Below are 21,839 nucleotides of genomic sequence, written 5' to 3' on the forward strand. Positions count from 1 at the left end.
CTGTCAGACCTGAACATAGTTTAAAATATAATTAAAAGAAGAACACTGGTTCTTTAGGTTAGAGTCTGAACACAATCCCATTCCGCTAATTTTCTCTGGAGCAAGTGAAAACCATGTTGTACAAGTAACAAAATGAATGCCATGCCAAACCAAAAGATAACACATTTGAGCATGTTAGTACAAGAATAAACAGCCTTAATGGAAACAGCTGCTGTTCACCTGTTTTCTGTATAATTATGTGGGAGAAGGTCAAGGGTCTGTCAGCGCTGGACGAAGCAGCCTTTCGTGGATCCAAAAAGCCAGCTCATTTGTAACTAGGTAATTACACAGTTCCTTTCAGATACTGCAGCGCTCTCCCCACCCATTAACTTCTTGTGTTAGCATGTGTGATATTGGAAGCACCAAGAAAAGTTAGGATCTTCATGTTCACTTTGCACCCTGAACAAGCCCGGACAGTTGGGCATGCACCAAGGGGAAAACAATCTGACAATGGCTGTCAATTTTCGGATCAATCTCTGACAAACTCAGGTATCAGGCTGGAATGTGAGCCAAATGACAACTACTTTGCTCACATACCTACATTCTATATTAAACAGATTTTATACAGCTTTGAGATGCCAGGTGGGAAGACGGAATAAACACCTTACAACAGTCTGAATTCCTTCCTATTGAAGCGAATACCTTACCTTTCTAATCTGATTGGTAGTCAGCATAATTACATCAGTCCCTTCATGAAAGCACTGAGAGGCAGCTAGGTAACCAATTCTCTGCACAATTAGGAAAAACAGAAGGAAATGAGTCATTCACAAGTGTTGATTTTCCACAGAATCTTCAAAAGATTGGACTGGATAATCCTTCAGCAGAATTAGAATATTACAGAATTATATACTGAGAATGTGTCATCTAATGGTTAGAGCTGTCCTTGCACAAATTGCTTGTGTGCACTTAGAACAGTCGCTTTACCTCTGAACTTCCCCATCTGTAAAATGGGTCTAATTTAGCTACCTCACAAGGGTTTTAAAACCACCACTCCAATTGGCACGGTCTCCTCTGTCCATCTCATTACAGAGGTCAAGGCTTCAAGGAGGCAAGGAGCCTGAACTTCACTCTAACTGTTGATGGCCCCCGAGAATAACACAGGCTCATCAGAAGGGGGAACTGGGAAATGCTGCACTTCTGCTGCCAGTGTGCCAGGTGGAGTGAGGGCTTCACTCTCTTGGGTTGTCAATTCAGTACCATTCACCAGCAATGAATTTACTTTAAAGAAAGTTGCCTGGTGGCCTAGCAGCAGCAGTTATATGGCAGATTTGGTTCAGACCCTCTGCCTCATTCTGGCTGGAATGGTAGTGCTCTTTTGGAGAGGTGGCCTACTTTCCTGGCTCTTGAGAAACACTCTAGCAACAGCTAGAAGCCTAGAAGCTTTGTCCAGCCTTCCTGGGCTAGGCTGTGGCCTTTTCCAGCCTCAGATGCTAACTCATGAAAAAAACATTCCAAAAAAATATAATGAATAAAAGAAAATACACCAACTGATGAGCAGCCTTAAGCAACCTACACAGAAGAACAGAGACCAGGGCTATCACAAACAAGGATACACCCTGCATGTCTGGTTGAAGAAAGTAATGTTGATGTTTTATGTCCTGTCTGACTGCCAGAAGCAAAGGTAGGATGACTTCAGTCTATATTGAATGATACAGCTGATAATGGATGCGTTGGCCAGAATACTCAAATATACAGACCACTTACTTTGAATGTAAACTTCGATGCACTCATTACTTCAATAATATTGAATGCGGCCCAACTGATGTCATAGCCCAGCATCTGTAACTGTTGAAAAAGGAGCCCAAAAAAAAAAAAAAAAAAAAAAAAGAATCACACTTCAAAATACAAGACCCAATACAACAAGGAAATTTTTAAAAAAACAGGTTACTGTTACAGGTAGAAGATGTACAGTAATACTACTATAGAATATATGTTCTGGACAGCAGAAAAGTCACATGGCTATTTAATTTGATCTTCTCCCACCCCCAGAATACAGTAACTCCTCACTTAACATCCTCCCACTTACCGTTGTTTCAAAGTTACATCACTGCTCAATTAGGGACCATGCTCGTTTACAGTTGTGCAATGCTCCCTTATAACGTCGTTTGGCTGCCTTCTCTGTCCACTGCTTGTAAGATTTTGTGGAAGAGCAGCGACTTTACAAGGGAGCATTGCACAAGTTCCTCTTCTCTGCCTCCTCCCCATCCCTCAGAGCGCTTCCCCCACCACCAAACAGCTGTTTGGCAGCGCTTAGGACATTCTCAGGGGGAGGGCGGCAAGGAGCGGGGATGCGGCATGCTCTGGAGAGGAGGTGGAGTGGGGGTGGGAAGAGGCGGGCCTGGAGCATCCCCCGGCAAAGTTGGCGCCTGTTCTTCTCCGGGTAAGCTGCCACTGCTGCTGCAGGGAAGGTGCTTCCTAGCGTCCTTGCCTGCAACGGGCTGTGGCTGTGTGGGTAAGCCAGGAGCACTTCCCAACCACAGTACAGTATATAATGCCTTTTGTCTGCCCCCCCCCCAAATTTCTTTGGAACCTAACCCCCTGCATTTAAATGAAATCTCATGGGAAAACCGGATTCGTTTAACATCGTTTCACTTAAAGTTGCATTTTTTAGGAACATCATTACAACGTTAAGTGAGGAGTTACTGTATAAAGGCTTCAAGTAAAAGTCCCTTTTAATTAAGCAAGTGTTCAAAAAGAGTAATTTCGGGTATTAAACCTATTGTACATTAAGTATTTATAATTTTTCTATTTCCTGCTGCTTCATGAAAGGCCCATGCAAAGAGAAGTTGACTGACTAGAGAGAAAAAAATGGCAACATCTTCTATGTACAAAGCGCTGTCAAAACACATGAAGAAACTCCAACCTTTCAGATACAAGTAGCACTAAAAATACTGTAAACACCAGTAGGTAAATATTCTCCAGAGAGGAGTGATTTTTTTTAGTTGGTGACCCTTTTAATCACTTTCAGAAAATATGCTTAAGTCATATTACATAAGTAAAATTAAGGAAAGTAACTGAAGGCACAGTTCACAGTCCGTTGGCAGTTAGCAAGAGAGTAAAATAAAAGGTATGGTTACTTTATACCCTAGCAGGGTACTTACATATGTAAGTTTGCAAACTGCATTTGCTTTCACTGCAATGTTATCCTGCTTGAGCTCCTGTTTAATCTCATCGATGCACTGGGAGATGTACTTTGCCTGAGGGAAGAGAAAGTTATTATTTTCATACTCAGTTACATGAACCACTCTTCATTCTGCAGATTGCATGTACTTTAGCAGGACCTGACCTTAGTGTGTGTTTGCTCATTTCCAATTTATCACAAATTTTAATAACCCACTGTTTTGATAAGCATTCAATTCTGAAGAAACTACTTGCCAATCAAAACCATCATGCTAAATGTTACAGCCAAAAGTATGCTGAAATGTTTCTTCAAATCTACTTTCAATTTCCTGTGAATAAATCAATTCAGCCCAGAGCCACTCTTTAAAAGCTTAACTGGAAAGAAGCTTTAGGAGGTTGTGTATATAACAGCAGGAGCAGAAGTCTAGCATCAGGATTCTACTTTCATCATTTGTAGATCATACTAGTTATCTGCCCCACTGGCAATTGTTTATTACGTGACAAGAGAATTTAGGATGCCAGGCACTATAGAAAGCACAATATTAGTTTCCTTGATTAAAAATAATTGTAGGCTACTCAGTTATATTTTCTTAATAGAACCCCCTACACATTGAGGATCCCGTTTTCAAATCCTCCATGATACATCTTTAACTATCCATGTCACAACCACAATTGTTCTGGCTGAAAACTAGACAGGACTGACTTTGGAGCCCTTCAATGCTACTGCTTGCACAGCAGAAGGGGTCACTATTGAGCAACTTAAGGCATTTGTTTCTCAGTCTTCCCACCCCCAAATGATTTCCCAATAAAGCTGAATAAGCCACCAGCTCCAGAGGGAGCCAATAACCCAGTCTTTCTTTGCGTATTTATACATTCAGCACCCCAAATATGCAGCCCACATTACCATTATTCCTACCACAGGGCCAGGGTAGAAGAGTTTTAGGAGGTAATTCTGGAGCAACTGTTAATTTCATCTGATTTCTTCCCTTTAGACAGGGGTATATGGACTACTGCCTTGATAGTTTTACAGTCAGAGAGGGATAACTTTGCCTTTTTATATTATTTGACATCTCTTGCACCTGCTTACTCATACGTATATCTCAGAAACTCCAAAGAACCAAATGATACATTACAGCTAAACGTTTGGAGACTCTTTCTTTCTAAAGGATCATGTACTTGCCATGTCCTTCCTGCACACAGACTTCATTTTAAGAAGTCTGTTGAAGCAGATATTTTATTCTATACATTGGCTTTAATTCAGTCAGATATTCTTTCAATTCATGATGATTAACTCTGATTAAAATAACGTTATAAAGGCATCTACAAGATACTACCCAAGATTTCAAAGGAGAAAAAAAGCCTTCCCTAAAAAAAGTCACATGCACACCAGGGTATTTATAATTCTATATAAATTAACTGTCAGAGGAATCGAGTCAAAAACAGATATATGAATTATTTGGTATTCATACGTAGTTCTCCCTAGCGACTTACTTCCAAAGCAAGTTACATCTGAGAAATGTTGGATATGGAAATCCATTGGTCTGCTGCCATTACTTAATATTTCTTCTCTTTATACTGGAATTACTGCATAATCCTGACGGTTCTCTGGCCTTTTTTTAGAATGCTGGAGTGATACTTGTGGTTCAAGTCATGGGATTTAGTCACCAGATAGTGAAGTAGGGAGGCTGTATTATCTTTAATAAAATAGGTTTCAGAGTAACAGCCATGTTAGTCTGTATTCGCAAAAAGAAAAGGAGTACTTGTGGCACCTTAGAGACTAACCAATTTATTTGAGCATGAGCTTTCGTGAGCTACAGCGCACTTCATCGGATGCATACGGTGGAAACTGCAGAAGACATTATATACACACAGAGACCATGAAACAATACCTCCTCCCACCCCACTGTCCTGCTGGTAATAGCTTATCTAAAGTGATCATCGAGTTGGGCCATTTCCAGCACAAATCCAGGTTTTCTCACCCTCCACCCCCCCATACACAAACTCACTCTCCTGCTGGTAATAGCCCATCCAAAGTGACAACTCTCTTCACAATGTGTATGATAATCAAGGTGGGCCATTTCCTGCACAAATCCAGGTTCTCTCACCCCCCTCCAAAAACCACACACACAAACTCACTCTCCTGCTGGTAATAGCTTATCCAAAGTGACCACTCTCCCTACAATGTGCATGGTAATCACGGTGGGCCTTCTCACACACACCCCCTCCCGGGGACACACACTCACTCACTCTGCTGCTAGCAATAGCTCATCCAAACTGACCACTCTCCAAGTTTAAATCCAAGTTTAACCAGAACATTTGGGGGGGGGGGGGGGGGGGAACAAGGGGAAATAGGCTACCTTGCATAATGACTTAGCCACTCCCAGTCTCTATTTAAGCCTAAATTAATAATATCCAATTTGCAAATGAATTCCAATTCAGCAGTTTCTGGCTGGAGTCTGGATTTGAAGTTTTTTTGTTTTAAGATGGGTTTCAGAGTAACAGCCGTATTAGTCTGTATTCGCAAAAAGAAAAGGAGTACTTGTGGCACCTTAGAGACTAACCAATTTATTTGAGCATAAGCTTTCGTGAAGTGAGCTGTAGCTCATGAAAGCTTATGCTCAAATAAATTGGTTAGTCTCTAAGGTGCCACAAGTACTCCTTTTGTTTTAAGATAGCGACCTTCATGTCTGTGATTGCGTGACCAGAGAGATTGAAGTGTTCTCCAACTGGTTTATGAATGTTATAATTCTTGACATCTGATTTGTGTCCATTTATTCTTTGGGGGTGGGGGGAGGGCGGGCGGAGGGTGAGAAAACCTGGATTTGTGCTGGAAATGGCCCAACTTGATGATTACTTTAGATAAGCTATTACCAGCAGGACAGTGGGGTGGGAGGAGGTATTGTTTCATGGTCCCTGTGTGTATATAATGTCTGCTGCAGTTTCCACGGTATGCATCCGATGAAGTGAGCTGTAGCTCACGAAAGCTCATGCTCAAATAAACTGGTTAGTCTCTAAGGTGCCACAAGTACTCCTTTTCTTTTTTTAATAAAATAGCAGATCCAGACAAGAAAAAGACATTTGTAGTGCAAAAACAAATCATGGAGTGATCCTAGTTAGGGCAAGTAGCAAGGGTGTATTAATTTAGCGGTTCACATTCCAAAGCAGCAGCATTATGGTGACCATTCATACAACTATAGTTAAAGGTATAGCACCATTTACATTGGAAATCTTTGTCAGGATACAAGATCACTAAGCAGAGATCCATCTGGGAATAGTTCTGCTGGCTCACCATCTTCACAAAATAAGTGTTACAAACTTTGTAAGTTACAAGAGATAAAAACAGAAGTTGATCACTTCTGATTCTAGTTAGTTCAGCTAGCCCTCACAGTTTTGCAGCCATTGGGTAGTGCAGTGAGAAGTTTGGAGGGGAATGAAAGCATTAATGCTATCTCCCTTCCACATATATAAGCCATTTAGGGAAAAAAGAATCTCAAAAAATTGCCCTATACTTTTTAAGCAAATCATACAAGACAAAAGCTTCAGTAGCATACATTTGTAATTTAGTAATTTATTTTACTATCAGTATTTCTCTTTCAAAATAAGATTAAAATAAAAGTAACAAAAGGGACAATCTTGACTTAAAGATAGAATGATGAATTAAGGCTGGAACTTGGCTTCCATTTCTACAGCTTGTAACTATGTTCAAAGGGGTTTTAAAAGGGATGTTACATTCAAGTTTGATTTAAAGCTCAGTTTTTGTAAAAGCAAAAGTTAATAAAAACCTAGTTTTTATTTAAAATGCCCACTGTAAAGCTTTGATCTTATATAGCAACTTCCCCCTGCTTTGTCTGGAACCTCTAACTTGCAGTACTTTAAAATGAAGCAGATTAAAACAAAGTGAAAGCGACTTCGTTGTCCACACAAATGCAAAACAGAATACAGCATAAATAAATAATGAAGGAGATCACTTAAAATTCTTTCACTCAAACTAAACTGTTAGTATCAGTGATCCTGAAATGTGTTTATAATGTGATTTAAACGGACAGTTTCCCTTTAAGGTGAACTATGAAGCAAAAAAGTTTATTAGCCTTTTACAACTTAAACAAAACCCTTGTACTTTATTTCCCTTTAAAAATCAAAATATCGGGTCTTCACTTCCCTACCTTTGCTGAAAGACCTTTACAAGATCTTGAGGCCTGAAACGATGTCACCTAACGCTGTAATAAGTTTATTTTGATAAAATGAGATAATGAACAAGTCCAAATTAAGCAAAAGTTGAAAAAAGTTTTACTAAATTTAAAAAGTCCAAAAGTTGCATAATTCAAGAACAGGTAAGGGTGAAGTTTGCAGCATGTGGTGACTGTGATTGCTTAGCTAGAGGAACCCCCAAAAATGCAAAGTAAAGCACATTTTTTAAAAAGGAGGTTTTTTTTAAACGTTTCCTTTGCCTGCCCAACATTTGCTTAGTAATATTACATTGAAAATTTTCCTATTAATCATTGTTCCAAATTTGGAGACCAAATTCATTCATAAATGCCCAAGACAGAGGGATTGGCCCTGCTTTAAAGTACAAATCTCAACTGAAACCTTAACCACTGGGTCTCTATAATTAAGTTATTCATTCTACAGAGGTTTCCTCTGTCTACAGGGCTATCTAGGGAGAATTTAAACATTATGACCTCACTGTCTCACCCACACTGTTTTAATGTCCTAGGATGCAAGTTTGCCTTCATACATAGCATTTTGAGCATCATAATAATTGCTTTGTAAACATATTTCAAATATCCACAGTATGAAAGACTATATAGAAAACAATCCCATTCAGACAGATTGGAGAGAAAACATAATTTAAGAGTTTAAACAAAAACTTTTGATATTTATAAATATGCACTGACAGGAGATGCTGACAGTTTCTCTTATACAATGATGGGCGACTGAACTCTTAAGCAATACATCGTACCTTGCCTTAAATATTTTATGTTCATGTAGCAGTGTGCTGGAACAGGTGTCATTGAATCTTTCACGTGTGTATCTAGTTCCTGTATCTTGGCAAGCAACATCAGTGCTAGCTTTCAATGCCAGGACTACAATGCAGATCCTCCTTCCTCAGCCCAAGAAAACAGACACCATCCTAGCAATATCTCAAAACTCTTTATGGACATTAAATTAAGCCTAACATCACCCTGTGAGAAAGTCAATATCCCCCACGCTGTCAATAAAGAAAACCATAATTGAAAGATTCAATGGCTTGCATGTGTCTTTGGTAAGTTTTCATAACAGGTTCCTAAACAGAAAAGAACACAGGCTTTTACATATCTGGGCTCAATCTAAACATGACTGACAAAAACAAAATCCTGAGTTCCCAATTCCCTTCTTCATTTGTAGCATTAAAAATTGAAAATGCAGATTTCTACCTCAAATTAATATTTGTGAATGTGGTTGTGCCGTAGTTCACTGCATCAAAGTGACAGAAAGCTACAGAAGTTTATGAAACTGAGCACAGAACATTGGCTATTTTTACAACCCTTGTACTCCTGTCCTCTCAGATCAGAAATCAAGAGAGTTTTTGCACATTTGGATTGGTTTGGTTGAACCTTTAACAGATTAGGTGCTGAAAAATCATACAAATCTGGGAGCACAATAGCACCTCAGAGATACAAACACCAGAGTTATGAACTGACCAGTCAACCACACACCTTATTTGGAACTGGAAGTACGCAATCAGGCAACAGCATAGACCCCCCGCAAAAAAATTAAAGCAAACAGTACAGTACTGTGATAAATATAAACTGCTAAAAAAAACAAAGGGAAAGCAGCATTTTCCTTCTTTACAGTAAAGTTTCAAAGCAGTATTAAGTCAATGTTCATGTGTAAACTTTTGAAAGAACCACCATAATGTTTTGTTCAGAGTTATGAACATTTCAGAGTTACGAACAACCTCCATTCCCGAGGTGCTCGTAACACTGAGGTTCTACTATATATCAGAATCTAAGCGCAGGTCCAAAAAACACAGGCCTAACTAGTTCGTAAACTAGTGACTATTATTGTGCTTGTGTTTTACTTACAGAATTGCAACCTTTTCATTTTGGCCAATGTGTGCCTTTTTACATTTGAGGAATAAATATGCTTAAAAGTGAATTATTTGGATTATCGTAGCAGCTAGGGACCCCAATCATATAGAGTAGGACTCCATTATCCCAGGCATTTTACAAACACAACACAAATACAGTCCCTGCCCCAAAGAGCTTATTGAAGAGTATTTTGTTTCAGAAAACCTTTGCCAGCCCTCACTCATCCTCCCAACTTCCACCCACAGGTTAATTCAGTGTTTTTTATCAAGGAAATAAAGTGTGGGGTTTTTAGGTCAGGGGGCAATACCAAAACAAATCCAGGGAATCTTGACATCTAATTTAAGAGTTTACTGTTGGAATGCCAAACTTATCTTTGAAAATGCAAGCTAATCCCCTACTTTGCTGTTACAGATTTCATTCTCATGAAATTGTGAGTCAGTGTCCTCTTTCACAACCCATATCTAACAATGAAAGGGTGCGGTGAAACAAAGACAACAAGATAAGAAATATATTTAAATTGCCATTAATAACCTCTGGCAGCTCAACTCATTTTGCTTCTGGCCGGAAGTCTCACAAAGTGCTAGAGGTCCATTAATACCAGGGCTATTATATTTTAGTGCTCATTTATGCTTTTATTCTTCTGTTATGAAGCAAATAGAGGTCATGTCAGCAAAAGTCTGGTGACAAGATGTTTGCCACAAGGAGAATTTGAAAAGAAACCCCAGTTCATCTTGTGTTACTCAGAGTACCAAATAAGTCCCATTCTTTCGGGCAGCTATATATAACTCAAATTAGCACATGTGTAGTAAGCAGAGAAACTGATCAATGCATCTAATTTTGTCCATTTACTGATAGGTTTTTTCAAATTGACTATAAACATCCATTAAAAACAAAAATGCTTGAATAGGAAAGAATCTCAGGAGCACATTCAAAGTGAAAGCTGCCAGCTAGGGACACAGACCTTCACGAAGCCTCACAGATTATGTCTACACAGCAAAGAAAAAACCCCTGGCATAGGCCAGCCAACTGGGGCTTGTGGGGCTTGGGCTCAGGGGCTGTTTCATTGCTGTGTAGACTTTTGGTCTTGGACTGGAGCCTGAACTCTGGGACCCTCCCGCCTCACAGGGTTCTAGAGCCAAAGGTTTTTCTTTGTTGTGTAGACATACCCTCAAGTGTTTAAGAACGAGAGTAGTGGTGAACAGAAAGGTATTTCATTTAGTCTACAACCTATGCCATCATTCACTATATACATTCACAAGAGAGACAGAAAACTCCCATATTGTCCGTACTAGGAGGACTCCTCTACCACATGAACTATAACAGTAGAGTTAAAGCAGTACAACCTTTGGGCTTGTCTACATGGGCACTTTACAGCACTTCAACTTTCTTGCTCAGGGGTATGAAAAACACCCCCCCACCCCCCCTAGTGCAGCAAGTTTCAGCGCTGTAAAGCGCCAGCATAAACAGTGCACCAGCGCTGGGAGCTACGCCCCTCATGGAGGTGGCTTTTCTAGAGTGCTTGGAGAACTCTCTCCCAGCGCTCTGCTGCGACTACACAAGCCATGTTAAAGAGCTGCTGCGGCAGCACTTAACGTTGCCAGCGTAGACTAGCCCTCCGTGTTTAGACAAACCCCAAGTGTACAGCTTGCGGGGTACGTGGCACTGAACAGCACTAGAATTGAGGGAAGGATGCCCCTCCTGCTGCACCCCAACCCCCTGCTGCACCCTGCGCCCCGACCCCCTGCCCTGAGTCCCCTGACGCACTCTACACCCCTCCTGTACCCCCTGGGAGCAGGGAGGGGGGCAGAGTTGGGGTGGGGATTTCAGGGAAGGGGATGGAATGGGGGCAGGGAAGGGGTGGGGGCGGGGGCGGCAGTCAGTGGTGCAGCCCTCGGGCCAATGTACTAGTCCTCATGTGGCCCTCGTGGTCATTTGAGTTTGAGACCCCTGAGGTAGACAGACATATGCTGAGCTACTGCGTGAAGGACAGTGGTGTGAACACTGCAGCACAGGCTAGCAGTCTGAGTTCAAGCCTGTCTGTACTTGAGAAGCTAGTCTATGATGCAGTGATCATAATGTTTGTTTTTAGCACGAGCTCAAGCAGATCTAGTGCACATCTGCCTGCCATGGGTGAGAGGCATGCTCCCAGCTGCAGTACAGACATACCCTTAGACTTCTCTAAAGCAATTTTGAGATTTTGTGATCAAAGGTGCTCTACATTAAATGTAGCTAAGTGCTTTTCAGAAAGGAGTACGCAGAGCTCATTTAAAGCATTTTATTTTGGGGTCCACTTCTTCCAAGTATAGATTAGCCCTACCAGAGAGGGCAAACACACTACCCTCTTAAATATCATATTCAACAATGGTCACAGCTTCAATTTTTAAATTCTGCTTTTGGTTCCATAAAAGCCTCTTTTTAAGTGATCCAAGCATGCTAGTCAGCTGCTCATATTTTCTGGCTAGTTACCTATGATATTTATAGCTTTCAGAGTAGCAGCCGTGTTAGTCTGTATTTGCAAAAAGAAAAGGTGTACTAGTGGCACCTTACAGAGTAATAGCATGTTAGTCTGTATTTGCAAAAAGAAAAGGAGTATTTGTGGCACCTTAGAGACTAACCAATTTATCTGAGCATAAGCTTTCGTGAGCTACAGCTCATCCGATGAAGTGAGCTGTAGCTCACGAAAGCTTATGCTCAGATAAATTGGTTAGTCTAAGGAGTCATAAGTACTCCTTTTCTAGTGGCACCTTAGAGACTAACCAATTTATATGAGCATAAGCTGTAGCTCATGAAAGCTTATGCTCAAATAAACTGGTTAGTCTCTAAGGTGCCACAAGTACTCCTTTTCTTTTTATGATATTTATGTATCTTGCCTTTTAGGCACCGCATGTAAGACCACCATATATTGGGGCACAAACTAAGTAATTAAAATAGACCTTTCAATCTTTGAGCCAGTTAAGAACCTGAGGAGCCACAAACAGTAAGCCCTAATAGAATGACCTCTATGCTTTAGCAGATCACTGCAAATCCAGCAGAAGATGGACAACTTCAGTCAAAAGTTGAAGGATACAGATAGGATTATACAGGGAAAAGACGACTTCATATTAAGTGAAAGGTAAAAATACTTCTGATCCTTTAATCTGGCTGGTATCCCAAGAGGAACACTCCCCAGGCAAAATACTGCTGCAATCACCTTGGTGATTGAGAACCATATGAAAAAACAGAAGGAAAAAAAAGATTGCAGAAACATTTTCATGGCAGTATAGCTAAAATTCAAGTGAAAAATGAAGATGTACACAGTAATTACTTAGCAAAACTGGGGATAAAGCATGAAGTCATAATAGCCCTCTCCTTATATATGTATTAGGAGAGGGGTATTATGTATGTATACACACACACACCCCCAAACATATGTGGTAAGCATTAATATACGCGCACACACACGGTAAGCATTATTTCCACACTTAAAGATGTGCAACCACTGATTCAAGAAACTGCCTAAATTCCGTAAGTTTGAAAGCGCAAATATTTTAAATTAATGCAGAAAAATGAAATTGATTATATTGGAGAGGCAAAGACGGGATGCATAAATCCCATCCTTGACTGTCACAATCCCTACGAAACAGGTTTTTGTAAGAAACCAAAGCACAAACTCAAGACTTTCATTTCCCCAGTGTTTCATTTTCTCACAAGTCACACTTTTCTTGCAACATCACACTTCATCCTGGCAAGAGTGAAGCATCTGAAGTGCAGGTGAATTTTTGTAGCTGATTAACATTTATTGAACTGTCTAATTTAACAGTTATATCCCAGAGTATGTGCTTCTTTACATTTAAGTCTCTATTCTCATTTGCTTTAGACTCAGTATTTCAGAGGAGCTGCCAAGGACACCAGTATTTTAGAGCATACATCGCCATGGCAACTTACACAAAATTTAATACATTAATGCGACCCTTGTCAGTAATTTTAAGTCAACAGTTCAAGCAACCACACAACAATCAAAAGTTGCTAAACTAAGTGTGACTTGCATCATGCCCTTAAGGCTGCTATTTTCTGGCAAAGCACCAGAGGCAGAGAAAGGTCTGAAGTCAAGGTCTTGCACTAATCCCTAGTATCAACCAGTTCTTCAGACCCCCAACCCCATTGGATCTGCCACTATTGATTTGTCTTAGGGTTTTACACTGCTGCCCATCAGTGTGGTATCAAAGTGCCCTCCATGTAAGAGCAATACTTCATGGAGTATCTGACTCTTCTCTATTTTCAGAATGAAAAACTCTTTTTGGCATAGGGTTGTTTGTTTTCTGGGAGGGGCAGTGAACACTGGTTAATTTTGTGAACGTGGTAACAAGTGAGATGGTCTCTCAAATAAGTGGTTCCCATATCATGAGTTGGAGAGGAAGAAATAAGTAGGAAGATGGGAACAAACAACTGAGGTCATCTATAAAACCTCATTCATGTGTCATCTGTTTTTATTTTAAAAAATTCTAGATGGAGGGGAGAAATGCTATAGAACTCAGACTTGTCTAAAGTTAAAGTGACTCTCAGCAATGTGGAAGCTTTGATTCATGAGATCACATGACCCATCACATGATTTCTGAAAAGCCTATAGCAACGGCAACCAAAAAATCATCATCAGGTCTATTTGACAGCCTTAAGAAATATTTGGATACCAGCCATTTGAGAGTACTCCAATGCTTGGAGGCAAAACCACTCTCAAAACTGCTTCTGCTTTAAACAAAATATAGTCTCATCTATGCCGGTAACAATGTTTGCTGCCTGATAATCCAATGAAGCAGGGCTGTAAATAAACAGCAGAAATTGAAACAGAAGTATCTTGGCTCTCTCAAAGAAGGGGGCATTTCATATGGACACACAATCATCATCAGAACAAATCTGGTTCAAAATGCAGGCTTTAAAGGACAAGGTTTTACACAAACCAATAATCCTCTACAGTGCTCGAAACTGAAACATTGCAGTAAGACAGGGAAGGAGAAACTAAAGGTAAAGTTAAGTAGTAATTGATAATGAACAGAAGTAAAACTGATCAGCATATTTTCGTTGTCCAGAGGAAATACAATTTAACAGCAAACAGTGCTAAATAAATTAGATTAAAAACCTGTAGTTTGAATAACTTCTCTCATTAACAATAGCTGTAAGATAGTTACGTCTTAACTTTAAAAATAGAAAAAAAACACTGTCAAATATTATACTGTGTGAGAGATTTCTTCATGGTTTTTTACTCCAAGGTGTTCCACAAATGTGTCTGATTTAGTTTTGATGCATTATCAGAAAATCGCACTCACTTTTGAAGAAAAGTTTTGCCAATTTTTGTTCATCCTGGGCACACACTGGGCTAGATCTTCCAATGACGCCAAAGGAGCTATGAAAATTTATATTTGCTGAAGATGTGGCCTCAAGACTACTTTATTTGCATTATAGTAGCAAGTTCACTCAGTGATTGTAGCCCCATTGTGCTGTACATGCAAATAATGAAATACAATCCCTGCCCCTAAAGAATTTATAATTTAGAAATTCCAGGTACCCTCTAAACTTCTTAAAATGCTGGAAATAAAGGTAATTAACTGTACTACTTGCCCTCAAGAAAGAAGATGACAGGATCCTTCCTTAAGAAACCTTTATGACTCAAAAGTCTACACCACAAGTTATTTGCCAACCACAGAGATACATACAGGAACTTTACTATATTTTTCACGGAACTTTAAGCAAGTTGGGATGTGACAGAACATAAATGTGGTAGAATTATGGAGCAGCATCAAATCCTTAGACTGGCATCAAGCTGCCAACGTGAACCGATGGAAAACAAGCCGAATCAATGAAACCTTGGATTTTCTGTTCAGATTGGAGAGGGCTTTTTAAAAAAGGCCACACTTGTGTTCTGCAAGGGAAGAAATATTTTATATTATTGTACCTTTTGCAGTAGGTCTGAATTTGCTACCAAAATTAATCTTTAGGATCTCAGGGAATTATTCATGTGCCCTACAGAATTTTTTAATATTCTGCATTAATATAATGTTCTTGTAGTACTGAGGAATTATATTTCAGTGATCAATATTTGATACTTAAAGGTCAGCCTTTGCCATTTTACCTTGCAGGCTCAGGGCTGGTCTACACTAAAAAATCCTCACCCGAGTGACAGACAGACGACCTAACCCCCCACGGCATGGACAGCACTAGATCAACAGAAGAATTCTTCTGTCAACCTAGCTAATGCATCTCAGGGAGGTGGATTACCTATAGTGCCAGAAGAACCCCTCCTGTCGCTGTATTGTCTAAACTGAAACTCTACAGCTGTGCCGTTGTAGTACTTTAAGTGTTGACATAGCTTCATTCTATCCTCTCTCTCAAATACAGCATGATTTTGAATTAGAGAACTTAAGAGGTGTCTTCCTGAAAGGTAGCTGCACTAAAAACTGGAAGGCTGTCATCTTTGCTGTACTGCATAATTTGTGGTCACTATGAAGCCAACATTTGCATGGCTGGTTACATTTAACTTTATAATATAAGTATAGCGTTGAATGTTTCAACCACCACTCAGGATTGCATCAGAAACCTTGATCACAATTCCTGGTGCACAGGAAGTGAAGCCAAGTTCTAAGAACTGATTTATTTCACCTACAAACTGATGTTCAGTACTATTTTTTTTTTTTAAAGGTACAACTACATCTTGACAGCTAGCATGTCAGTTTCTGTACTGTAAATCAATAATGTGACTCCTGGCATGTTGCTCTAAAAATGACCAGTTTTACTTTTACTATAACTATATAGGTTTCAGAGTAGCAGCCGTGTTAGTCTGTATTCACAAAAAGAAAAGGAGTACTTGTGGCACCTTAGAGACTAACCAATTTATTTGAGCATAAGCTTTCGTGAGCTACAGCATCCGATGAAGTGAGCTGTAGCTCACGAAAGCTTATGCTCAAATAAATTGGTTAGTCTCTAAGGTGCCACAAGTACTCCTTTTCTTATAACAATATAGATCCTCTCAAATGCATTAGAAGTCCTATTTACAAATAGATACAAAGTAGTGACTAGTTGGTGTGGTAAAGTCGTCATTCAAGATTTTAACACATCAAGAAGACTACCCCAATGAAAAAGGGGTCTGTTAATTTTTAATCTTACTAACTACACAAACAAATCTCTCTTATTTGACAATATCCTTTACAACTTTGGAAATGTATTGAGGAAAACTACAGTCCTCCTATAGCACATCAGATACATGTTCTACTTGATCTCACTCCTTTCCCATTAAGGAACCTGCATGCAGCTTTAAATGGTCTGCAAAGCATTTGTCTACACCAGCATTTCCCAACCAGTGGATCATGATCCCTGGGGAGGGTCATGAGGAGTTGAAAATTTTATTACATTCTGAAACAAAAATCTCACTTCCTTACTGTCCCCCACACAATGACACTTCAGAGTCAAGTATTTTCTATCAAGCTCCTGAAACAGACAAGTTACATAGGTTTATCAGGGATATATATACATTTTTTACACTTTCTCTAAGAGTAGATACAGGAAGTCATGACTTTTTTTTTTTTAAACACTTTAAGTACAGTGGTTGACTACCTGAAAAGATTGACTTTAGATACACAAGTTTTAATTATCTCACCACTCTACTTCAATGCAAAACAACATGTGTGAAAATGCTAATTCCAGAGTCTCTTACATGCCAGCAAAGGTAAATGGAGGACTGACTGCATTTTTTATTGGGTTTAACACCTGTACTATAACATCTCCTTAGAACTTTGAAAATAATAAGCTAGCCTCATCATTTTGCTTTTCTGCAGTTTGTAAATACTGACTGCCTTCCAGCTTCCACATGGAACACAAAATAATTTCATTGATGTCTGACAAAAGCAAAAATCAGGTTATCAATGACTTCAGATTCATGCTGCTTCTTTGAATGGTTGCCTCTACAGCAGCAGAATCGGAAGCATTACAGATGTAATATCCCCAAATCTAGAAACCTCTTGTGGTTGCATGTCCTACTACATAAATTATCACCTGAATATTAATAAATTTAGGCGGAATAAACCCATCTCTCACACAGGAACACAAGTTTCAAAACAAGCAGAATTCCAAATTGATTTAGACTCAGAACCATATGCAAGTATTCCTGTCACAATAAGATAGAAAGAGTAAGATGAGGTTTAGCAATGCAATGGGTCAGATGTTACAGATTCTGCCTGAAGAACAACATTCTGGAATGAGAAAAAATTAATTCTATTTCTTAGGCTATTGCTTATAGTATGGAGGCCTAAAGAGAGAATCCTATTGACCTGTTTTTGTTAGGTCTACTCCAGATGGCTAATAAATACAAAGTCCAAGTTAACAGGCACTATTCACAGTGTAGACAAAAATAAAAGGCTGCTCAGTTTCCAGTAACTGTTTTTACCTGTAGGGTTACTGGAGAGCAAGTATTGACTGTAAAATAAGATGCATTCCTAAAAACCCAGAGACCATATAAAGTGAGATTGTTGGGACCACCTGCCATTATAAAAAGACAGCACATGTGTTACCTTTTAAAACAGGTGTTGGAGTCTGCAGTCACACAACAAAGGGCCTAGTTTACACAAGAACTACTTATTTGATTCCTTTTTAGGTGAAATTTCAATCAAAACAAATATTTCATTATAAAACTATTTTATCTTAAAGTATCTTGTAAACTAGAAGCTGCCTGCAAGAAAAGTCAAGAGTTTACAGACACTAATGTTTTCCCAACAGTAGATTTGAGACAATTAGGCAGGTGAAAGATTAGTTCAGTTCCCACTTAAAGAGGCTGATTAGGAATCTTCCAAACTGCTACACACCTGTGGAACAGGCAAAACACAAAATATTTGTAGAATACTAATCAATCAAGTGAGAATATGCTAGGCAAAATAATTCTTAACAAGACAATTCCAATATTAATATGAAAAGTAATATACAAATAGTGATATAAGCACGATGGGGAAGTCACATACTATTTAATAGCTTGTGTAGGCTGAGCCTATTGCACACACCAGGGATACCTTGCAGCTGTACACTCTCCACCTCCACCACCTCTTTGTGGTTGTGTTAAATAGCTGGCAAAGGCTTCATAGGTCTCCCATTTTCCCCCACTGATGCTTAGAACATTTCCTGAGGTATCAGAATTGATCTGGTATGGCAGTCCCACTTATTGTGTTACATACTGGCAAACAGGAATGCCACTGAGCTAAGTTCTGCCAGTAACAATACACATTTGAGGCTCTGAATTACATGGGGAAAATGGAGGCATATTTGTCCTCCCAATGCCACATTTTATCCAATGCCTAATTAAAAAGGTATTTCTATCCTCCAAGTATTAAAGACATTGGCTGACAGCCTATTTCATTTAGTGACTTTTCGGCCTACCACAATATTCCAAGGCTGTTCTATACTTTTAAATGTTTGCTTGGATGCTTTTAGGCTAAGGGCTTGTCTACACCGGAAGGGCTACAGCAGTGCCGCTGTAATGCTTCAGTGTAGACACTACCTACACTGACTGGAGTGGTTTTCCTGGTGGTATATGCACTCCACCTCCCCAAGAGGCGGTAGCTATGTTGACAGAAGAACTCTTCCATTCATAGAATATCAGGGTTGGAAGGGACCTCAGGAGGTCATCTAGTCCAACCCCCTGCTCAAAGCAGGACCAAACCCCAATTTTTGCCCCAGATCCCTAAATGACCCCCTCAAGGATTGAACTCACAGCCCTGGGTTTAGCAGACCAATGCTCAAACCACTGACCTATCCCTCCCCCTACTGCTGTCTACACAGGGGATTAGGTCAATTTAAACAACATCACTCAGGAATGTGGATTTTTTATACTGCCTGAGCAACACAGCAATGCTATTAATCCTATTTCTCCAAGCTTTAGGGAAAAAAAGGAAAATTAGGTAAAGAGCTCTAAGATTGTGGAATACTATCCAAAGGAAAAGGTTGGAAGCCCCGTCTTTTAGCACTTTAGGAATAAACTGGACAAAGCACAAGAAACTGTGATCTAGATAGAGAACAATTCTAATAAAGGAATGGACAAGATTTTCATCATTGTAACCCTCAGGAGCCCCAGTCACGGACCAGGACCTCACTGTGCTAGGCTCTGTACAAATATAGAGCAAAAAGACAGTCCCTCCTCCGAAGAATTTACAATTTAAGTACAAAACAAGAGACAACAGATAGATAGACAGGGGATTACAAGGAAACAATGAGATAATACTGGTCACAGAACACCAAGATGATCTAATAGGTATCTTCCATCTCTATTTCTCTGATTCTCTTCTGAATGGAGAGGAAAAAAAGTTATCTAAATGCCATGTAACAGCTCTCACAATATATTCTTTCCTATAAATGGCAACAGGATATGGCACCAACCTCGCTAGACAATCATCCACCTACATGAATTTCTAAAATATCCATCACATTAACCTCTATGTAATCTCTCTTAAAAGACAGTAATTTGTCTAACTGAAGGATGTTCTTATTTTTCACAATGTATCATCTTCATTTCTAAGTTGCCCATTGCCATATTATATGTTGAGGCCTAGATTCATGTACATATTAAGAATATACTGGCCATTTTTGGTAATATAAGTCTGCAAACGAACACTGTAAATAAATTTAGGATATACCATTTAATTACAGGTAAGTCTCCAGTAGCTGTCAACTTGAGTGTATAGCAATTGATTTAGTGATCAGTATTCCTATTAGACAATTCTCAAGAGTCTTAGTTGTTCCCCACTTTGCACTAGAGCAGGAAAAAACCTTCCAAATATGTGGCAGACAAAGCACCTACCTTTGTAGACATCTGTTTGATCAAGCTTTTAATTGATCTTTGGAATATTTTGCAGAAGAATATGAGTGGTTGCACAGAGTATTTTTAGACATATATTTGTTAATTCTGTATTATTTTACAGAGTCAAAGATGTCCACATGCAGAAGCAATAAGTTGATAAATTAAGTACAGTTTATACAAATAAGCACATTTGCTCAAAATGAACCCTTAACAGTAAAAAATGCAAAGACAAACACTGTATAAAGACAAAGCAGAACTAGTAAAATTAGCACACCAAAAATGCCCATACTTACTATAGAAGAAAAAACAATATAGGAAACTATCATTCTGGTCAAGAAAAATAATTCAAGAAACTGAGAATGGCAATTACCTCTCACAAATATCCCAATGTCTCATTGGCAACAGGTTGCTCATTTTGGTAGGTAAAATAAAAATGAAATGAAGAACAAAACCCATTTCAGTTCAGGCAACAGATGTAAAGGCAAAAGTTAGTTTTACCTTCTTTGCGTCTTTCTAAAAGGGTTTGTGTGAAGCATTTTAAATGGTTACAACTCTCTTGTTCTTCTGGGAAGGCTATGGAGGACTGAGGAATTAATAGACTATGATAGTTACCAAGCAAGTGAAATCTGATTGAATCAAAAAAATCACACAGACTTTAAAGCTCTAAATGCCTTATTTAACTCAAAAGCATAACAAAAGACCTCAGTTATAGTTGCTATCAATCAAGGCCTGGGAAAGCTTCTCTGGGTCCACCAAGGAGTCCTCTACAAAAGGACAACAACAAGACCTGACATGCCTGATATTACAGAGGTGAAATTTTTTTTTTTTTTTTAACTAAACAGCTATTCTCCATCTTCAGACTCAACTTTGAGGCCAACAGAAAATCAAACTGAGTATTTCCCAAATGAGTAACAATTTGTGGATGGATTTTTAAGAAAAAACATTTCACATATCAGAGTTTTCTGACTCCCTTTAACCTTCCACTAAGCAGCATGGAGCCAGATAGATTTCTACACTTCTGTACAGCATATCAGGCTTTGGTGAAAGCATGCTTAGCCATATACAAATAAACCTTTTGTTAGGGGCGCAGAAAAGATCATGTCCAAAAAAGTAATCTATATTGTTCTCGTCACACAACTGCTTGAAATACATGCTAAGCCACTAGATTTTGTAAACCATAAAGTTGAGCTGGATAATGAAAATGAGAATGGCTCATGTCAAGTGGCTGTTCTTTATTATCCACTAACAAATGCTTTTTTGCAATTGTTCCACAATTCAAGTCTGTAGAACAAGCAGATGGACAATTATCTCACCTGTTCAAACCAAACTTATAGTCCTTAATAAAGTGAAGACAAGTCACTCACTTGTTATAGCGGGAAGTGATACAATTCATTCAGGCTTACGTTTACTGTGAAAAACAATAAAAACTAAAGAGCTTTCTTATCCAACTATATTAACATGCACTTACCACTAACATTTTATCAAATACAAACCTACATGGGATGGAAAAGTGAAGTTTAACTATTAGATCAACAGTATCTAAACCTGAATGCAAAGAAAGACTCATCTGAACAAAGAAACGTGATAAAGGGTAAAATAATAGCGCTAAACTGTGTTCCATGAACTATTTCTGTAATTGACATTTTGGCCAATGGTTAAAGTCACCTAGATATTATCTTCCTGAAGCCTTTTTCACAGATATATTTAACGTGATTCTAAAATATTGCCATAGCCATTTTCACAGTTTAGGGCAACTGAACCTGTATATTCTGCTCATGGTCCACCAATCGCAAGGACTCTAG

The 21,839-nt window shown here is 39.1% G+C and overlaps 1 protein-coding gene across 1 annotated transcript in view; it reads right to left on the reverse strand.

The window, feature by feature from the left end:
* Positions 1-21,839, reverse strand: part of AP3D1 (adaptor related protein complex 3 subunit delta 1) — a 73,329-nt gene that overhangs the window by 39,194 nt on the left and 12,296 nt on the right. The window contains exons 2-4 of the mRNA XM_084614649.1: positions 3,141-3,236; positions 1,744-1,824; positions 687-767 (exon numbers count right to left, since the gene is read on the reverse strand). Of these exons, the coding sequence (XP_084470775.1) occupies positions 687-767; positions 1,744-1,824; positions 3,141-3,236 (258 nt within the window). The remainder of the gene's footprint in view (positions 1-686; positions 768-1,743; positions 1,825-3,140; positions 3,237-21,839) is intronic.

The sequence above is a fragment of the Lepidochelys olivacea genome (assembly GCF_965140295.1).
Source record: "Lepidochelys olivacea isolate rLepOli2 genome assembly, chromosome: 25".
NCBI classification, from domain to species: Eukaryota; Metazoa; Chordata; order Testudines; family Cheloniidae; genus Lepidochelys; species Lepidochelys olivacea.